General features: G+C 42.7%; 1 protein-coding gene across 1 annotated transcript; it reads left to right on the top strand.

Moving 5' to 3' along the window:
- The first annotated feature begins 583 nt into the window (after nucleotides 1-583).
- Nucleotides 584-6,569, top strand: LOC123123401 (mitochondrial Rho GTPase 1). Its single transcript, XM_044543904.1, has 14 exons — nucleotides 584-925; nucleotides 1,062-1,194; nucleotides 1,315-1,461; nucleotides 1,733-1,909; nucleotides 2,029-2,280; nucleotides 2,528-2,596; nucleotides 2,747-2,802; nucleotides 3,019-3,100; nucleotides 3,775-3,986; nucleotides 4,081-4,147; nucleotides 4,538-4,650; nucleotides 5,079-5,229; nucleotides 5,490-5,676; nucleotides 6,158-6,569. The coding sequence occupies exons 1-14, from the start codon at nucleotides 717-719 to the stop codon at nucleotides 6,229-6,231; spliced, it is 1,929 nt and encodes a 642-aa protein (XP_044399839.1). The 5' UTR covers nucleotides 584-716; the 3' UTR covers nucleotides 6,232-6,569.
- Nucleotides 6,570-6,874: the final 305 nt, after the last annotated feature.

Here is a 6,874-nt window from a genome sequence, read left to right as displayed (position 1 = left end):
ATTAGCTTGTGAAAAACAAACGGTGCCAGCCGGCTGATGATGAAGAAACCAATGACGGTTGAGAAAAAAGAGGATGGTGACAATAATGAAACGTTACACTCACCGTCAACCACTTAGTGGCGCATAACGACATAAGCGCCTTTGTAAAAAGAGCGTGCCTACAACTGTGTCGATTTAGAAACAGTTATTTCTCAATCGACATTCGCTGTCCCTTTTATACTGTTTGTAGCCTCTTTCCATTTTATACTTGACCAATCGAGATGCCTGAATCACATGGTTGTTTGCTTTGCCTGTCATCTTACACAATACTACCTCCATACCAAGATATAAGACGTCCGGAGGGAGTAGTTTTTTCTTCACAAAATAGCAAAACCGTTCAACGAAAATACTTCATTAACCGGCCCATGTAAGGTCCAACGTGGCGTCATCATTCACGAGCCCTCCTCGCAGGCCCGAAGCAAAGCAACCACAACGTCTCTGTGTCGCGGTCGCTGGTTCCATCCATCGCCTTTTCTTTTCTTTTCTTTCTTTCTTTGCGTCTCCTCCAAGCCGAAGCAACCAAAGACGAACCAGACCGATCCTTCCGTCCACCATAAGACCGAACCGGCCACCACCCCTCCGGCCCCACCGCCTGACACTCCACGCCACACAGCCCCCGCCGCGCCCAAATCCCCCAAAACCCTAGCCCCGAGGAGGAGGAGGAGGCGGCGGCTACCATGGCTGCCGCAGCGGCGAACCTGGCGGGCCGGCCGGGCGTGCGGGTCGTCGTCATCGGCGACCCCGGCACCGGCAAGTCCAGCCTCGTCGTCGCCGTCGCCACCGAGCAGTTCCCCGAGAACGTCCCCAAGGTCATGCCCCACACCCGCCTCCCCGCCGACTACTTCCCCGACCGCGTCCCCATCACCATCGTCGACACCTCCTCCAGGTCCTCCGCCCCCCCTCCCATTCCGTCCCGCCCCAGATTTGACGATTCCGTCGCGGATTGATTGATTTGGTGTTCGCGCCGCCGGTGTTGACCCCGTCGTCCTCGTTCTCTGTGTGTGTGTGTGTGCGCGCTGCAGCCCCGAGCAGAAGCCGAAGCTGATCGCCGAGTGCCAGGCGGCGGACGCGGTGGTGCTCACCTACGCCTGCGACAGGCTCTCCACGCTCGACCGGCTCAGCTCCTACTGGCTCCCGGAGCTCAGGCGCATCCAGGTAATCTCGCCCTCTATGGCCTGGTTCGTGGTTGTCGCAGCTTTGGGCTGGCCATGGTCGGCGATTTTACCCTGGGTTGCCCGTGTTGATCTGTACTGTCCAATGTATCTGTGATTGCAGTTGAAGGCGCCTGTCATCGTGGTGGGGTGTAAGCTGGACCTGAGGGACGACCAGCAGAACAGCCTTGAGCAGACGATGGCGCCCATCATGCAGGCGTTCCGTGAGATCGAGACTTGCATCGAGTGCTCCGCGCTTCGCCAGATCCAGGTGAGAAAGACCCCCCTTGTCTCAATATCCAGGGAATGTTGGTCACACTTTTATTATGTCAAATTGTTGATTGTTCACAACGAATGAAACTAGAATGCTCAAAATGCTGATGCCAGCAGCTGCTCAGCCTCACGTAATATTCCAACATTGCATTTTTTATAATTTGATTGTGTACTAATTCAACTATGCAGTTGATAATTTGATTGTTGTGTTAGAATTCTAGATACTATGCTTGAGTAGGTTTACTAAACAGATAGTTTATGGATCGCAGGTGCCTGAGGTCTTCTACTATGCCCAGAAGGCAGTGCTTCACCCCACAGCTCCTCTATTCGACCAAGAGGCACAATCTCTAAAGCCACGCTGTGTGAGGGCTTTGAAGCGGATATTCATTCTATGTGACCACGACAGGGATGGAGCTCTCAGTGATGTGGAGCTCAATGACTTTCAGGTTTGTATTCACTGAGGCCACCATTCTTCCTTTATCTTAACATGAGGCTGACTAGAGTTTTTTTATTGACATTCTTCTATGTATGGTGATACTACAATTCTCTTTCCATCGGTTTGCAGGTCAGATGTTTTAGCGCTCCTCTCCAGCCTACTGAAATATCAGGCGTGAAGAGAGTTGTTCAAGAGAAGATGCCCGAAGGCGTAAATGATAGTGGCCTTACATTGACTGGGTTCCTTTTCCTTCATGCTCTTTTTATTGAGAAAGGTCGTTTGGAAACTACATGGACAGTATTGAGGAAATTTGGTTATGATAATGAAATCAAGCTTAGAGATGAATTCATTCCAACGTCAGTCAAGCGAGCTCCTGATCAAGTAATGTTCTGTTGATTAATGTCAGCTATTCATATTTTGTTGTCAATTGAAGCTAGACCAATTTTTTAGTGCACATATATTTTAGTGTCAAGTTGTTCTTATAATGGCTTAATAGTTGATTTCAACTGTATGGTGGGTATCTGCAATGCTGGCTTCAATATTCATTACCTAAGTGTTTAATATTTGCCATACCTTTGGTCTATAATATTTCTTTGGTACTAAAGTCATATCACTATCTTTGTTACAGACGGTGGAATTGACAAATGAAGTGATTGATTACTTGAAAGGAATATTCAACATGTTTGACATAGATAATGTAAGTCTGATGTTTTGATTGTCACATTTGTTTTTTATCCTCGATGTAAATGTTGTTCTTGGCATTTTCATTCTAAATCTTATCCTTAAAAAACTTCTGTGTCGGAGGAAGTTCTGAAAATGTGTTTATGACTTTATGTATCAAATCCAGGACGAAGCTTTGCTACCTTCTGAGTTGGATGATCTTTTTTCAACTGCACCTGAAAAGTAAGTTGTTACTAAAAGAAAGGGTAATTTTAATCTTAGTTTGACACTATTGGAGACAATTGGTTGTAATTTAGATACTTTACTCATATTATTAGTAAACCTTGTATTACTTTGTCTTTGCTTTGATTGAATCTGTTGAACTTTCATTAAATGGTTTTCAAGTTTAGTCTATTTAGTCATTTGTCTCTGCTTACCATTCACATATCATTATTCCAGTCCTTGGACTTCTGATCTATATAAAGACTCTGCTGAAAGGAATGTCTTGGGTGGGCTATCACTTGAAGGATTTCTTTCTAAGGTATTCTCTCACTCCTAGTGTGCTAAAAACCAACACTGTTCGTGTGCAATAATTTTTGACGCTGTCTGGTTGGTTAAGCTGTTTTGTTGGTTAGATTCAACGGCCTAAGGCTCTATTCGTAACACATCTTTTTATTCATTATTCTGACTGTCTTGTACTACCTCTGTAACTTAATATAAGATGTTTTTTTGACACTATGACAGTGTCAAAGAACGTCTTATATTTTGATACGGAGGGAGTACCATTCGGTGAGCTCAATTAATCTCTCTGAGAAAGCCCAATAGTTTGTTGTAACCATTGTATGAATTACTGCACCCTATTCTGAGTTTGTCATTCTCAGTATGCAAACGAATCCAGAAGAGATTATATATGAGTTTTGCTATATATACTATATCAAACACATAAGAAACATAAAAATAGGGTAGAAATCTTTTAGTAGTGTTGTGCTTGCTATGATTAAGATGCATCGTATTTAGTGGCGTGCCTTGAAAAGCTTGTGGAACGTTTCCAGGTAAGAAAGCCTTTTCTTATTATGCATATCTACACCAGTTTAATCTTGTGGACATGCACTTAGAGAACTGTAAGTAAAACACCTGTGTGTATTATGGTGATATGCTTTCTTACTAGATTACCGGTAAATTTTCGTTGCTGACTAGTATCTCCTACAATTGCAGTGGGCTCTTATGACACTTCTAGATCCAGCAAATAGTTTCGCGAACCTTGTATATGTCGGCTATTCGGGCGATTTTAATTCAGCATTCACCATCACGAGGAAAAGACGAGTGGACCGTAAAAAGCAGCAGACTCAAAGAAATGTGTTCCAGTGCTATGTTTTTGGTCCCAAAGGTTCAGGAAAGACTGCATTGCTACAATCATTCCTTGGAAGGTATATGATGCATTTCCCTGTATTTACTCCATGAATTTTCATACCATCTTTGTTCCTTTTGGAAACTCCATTTCACTTGTTGTCTTCATTGCAGGCAACCTTCTGATGCTCTGCCAACTAACAGCGACCGGTTTGCGGCAAATACTGTTGAACCATCTGATGTAAGTAGTCAAAAGTGATGTCTGTATTCTGCTTGCACTATAAGCAAACATTCTGATAAATGAAAATTCTATTCTTAATGATGCAAGACATCATGTGAGTGTACAGACAGAAATTAAGACAACCCAAATTTTCTCTGCCAATGGCATGTGCAGTAGTTCAATCTCGCCCTTTCCCTCTTGCCATCTTCATTTTTGGTGGATATGTGAGGGGGAGAGAGAGCCTTTCAGAAATCATAGTGATGGTCTAGTGGAGGCGATAGGCTGACATTAACTTCATTAGTTGCGAGTGCAGCTTTGAGATTTATCATTTTCTAATCCTTTGTGATCTGTAAGGATGCTTCTACTCTGCAATGTTGATATCTGATTCATTATGTCCTTGTTTTATTGAAGGGGACTAGAAAAACACTTGTGCTGCGAGAGATTCCTGAAGGTGATGTCAGATCATTGCTAAACAACAAGGAATCCTTGGCACCCTGTGATGCGGCAGTCTTTGTTTACGATAGGTATGCATTCTGTTTCTGCTGAGCTATTTTCTTGTTTATTGTACTGTTTTCTGCTTTGTGTCATATATGCGGGCAATTTTTGAATTGTTCTCAGTGGTTTTGATGGCCCATCTTGGCAAGGAAATTAGGTTTACCATTCAATGCTATTTGCAAAATTAGGTTTACAATTCATGTATTGCAATCTTATTTCAGTTACACAATAGCTTACTGGCCATATCAGATATATCAGTGTAAAATGATCTTGGTCAGTAAAAAATGAATCTCTTTGATCCTTAATTACCTTTATTAATTGATTCGAATGTTCATCACTGGTTATGTAAAAAGTACAGATGACAGTTGAAAATCTTGCTTATCCTGGTATATCGTACTCTGTGACGTATTATTCAATATTACATAAATTTCCTTATGTGACACCTACGAAATGGCAGCTGTGATGAGTTTTCTTGGCAAAGAGCAAGAGATTTGCTTGTGCAAGTGGCTTCACATGGAGAAAACACAGGCTATGAAGTCCCTTGTCTGATAGTTGCTGCTAAGGACGATCTTGATCAATCTCCAGTGGCTCTACAGGAATCAACCAGAGTAAGCTCCGATACAATTTTGTTTGACATTTTAAATTTACCATTGTAGTTGGTGAAGGGACAAACAGATATTTCAATGGATTAGAAAATGTTCGTCCTTATATTTCTATACTTGTGCACATGATGGCTTTTGCAAGTTGTTCCTGTACTTATTGACCACAGTTCTCTTAGTAATACACATGTGGCAGACAGAGCTGTACATCTATGGACTGTAGTTGTTTTATGTTTGTTGCGGAGTAATCATAAGTTTATCTAATTCAGGTGAGCCAAGACATGGGAATTGAAACACCAATTCCCATCAGCGTGAAGTTGAAAGACTTGAACAATATTTTCTGCAGAATAGTTCATGCGGCACAGCGGCCCCATTTGAGCATTCCAGAGACTGAAGCTGGTAAAACACGCAGGCAATACCGTCAACTTCTCAACCGTTCCCTCATGGTTGTTTCAGGCAAGTCAACCCCACAACCCTAATCCACATGGTACCTAATATAGATATAGCAAGAGACACATATAATAACGCGATACATTTATCATCTCAATAAAATCCCTCCATTCCTAAATATAAGTCTTTCTAGAGATTTCAATAGGGACTACATACGGATGTATATAGACATATTTTAGAGTGTAGATTCACTCATTTTGCTCCGTATGTAGTCCCTTTTGGAATCTCTAGGAACTTATACGTATTTAGGAACGGAGGGAGTAGTAACTAGTCCATAGCAGAGTGAATTAATTGATCGATGTAGAGGTTAGGGTGGGTTCCATAGGGAATCGAGTCAACGGCCTGATAGCTTGCATTCAACAAAATGCTGCTACCCAGTTAAGATTTTCTATGTGTTTAGACCTTACTTGAACTTGCATTCAAGGGTGTCGAGCATGATCTGTGGAGCAAAGCCCGCCCAGTACTAACTTATTCTAATACTCTGCAGTTGGAGCTGCTATAGGTGTTGTGGGGGTAGCCGCCTACAGGGTTTATGCGGCTAGGAGGAACTCGTCGTCATGAAGGCCCCCTCCCTCCCGGACAGTCGGGAAATAACGTGCAACAGGCAGGTTCATCGTCGATGAAGTGGATCGTCTAGCTTGATGTTTATGTACAGGTGCTGTCATCATCAAAGATAACTTGTACTAGTGCGTGTTTGAGTTTCGGACCGTATAATGTACGGCAGTCATCAGGCTCTGTTAGATTCTTTAGCTGATAAGACTGTCATGACTTGTTTTGCTTCTGTTAGAATTCCACCACTGCCCTAAATTTTTGCCTGCATTTTTCTTTTTCATTTCCTCCGAACATTTTAAATGTCTTTATTTATTTTGGTGTGGGGATGCAGTTGGAAGTTTTTGTTTTGTCCGTGCTTTAATTGATTTCATAGTTCTATTCAGTTTCTTTCGCTTAGTTATACAGCTATCCCTTTCAGAGTGCAGAACGCAATTACGGTCTCAAATGGTGAGAGTAAAAAAAACACCAAACGTTGACTGATTCTTTTTACTGAAATATGGTCGATGGTTTACGCCTATACGAGTTGGAATAAATTGACGAATTCTCTGGTCACATTCCTCCCATGTCTACATCTCGACTAGCCTAGCACGTCGAAAGCGGAGGCCGTCGCCGTCGGGTGTGTCTGGACTCCGGTAAGCGCCAGCGGGATCCG

Source organism: Triticum aestivum, chromosome 5D, assembly GCF_018294505.1.
Source record: "Triticum aestivum cultivar Chinese Spring chromosome 5D, IWGSC CS RefSeq v2.1, whole genome shotgun sequence".
In the NCBI taxonomy this organism is placed as follows: Eukaryota; Viridiplantae; Streptophyta; class Magnoliopsida; order Poales; family Poaceae; genus Triticum; species Triticum aestivum.
The sequence above is the reverse complement of the archived record's forward strand: the minus strand, read 5'-3'. Positions and strand labels throughout refer to the sequence as shown.

What these genes read in the sequence shown, in the direction of transcription:
- LOC123123401 (XM_044543904.1), top strand. Translation starts at nt 717, where the DNA reads ATGGCTGCCGCAGCGGCGAACCTGGCGGGCCGGCCGGGCGTGCGGGTC. An exon ending in CTACAATCATTCCTTGGAAG is followed by an intron (nt 3,987 to 4,080) that starts GTATATGATGCA and finishes TCTTCATTGCAG; the next exon opens with GCAACCTTCTGATGCTCTGC. An exon ending in CTCTACAGGAATCAACCAGA is followed by an intron (nt 5,230 to 5,489) that starts GTAAGCTCCGAT and finishes TATCTAATTCAG; the next exon opens with GTGAGCCAAGACATGGGAAT.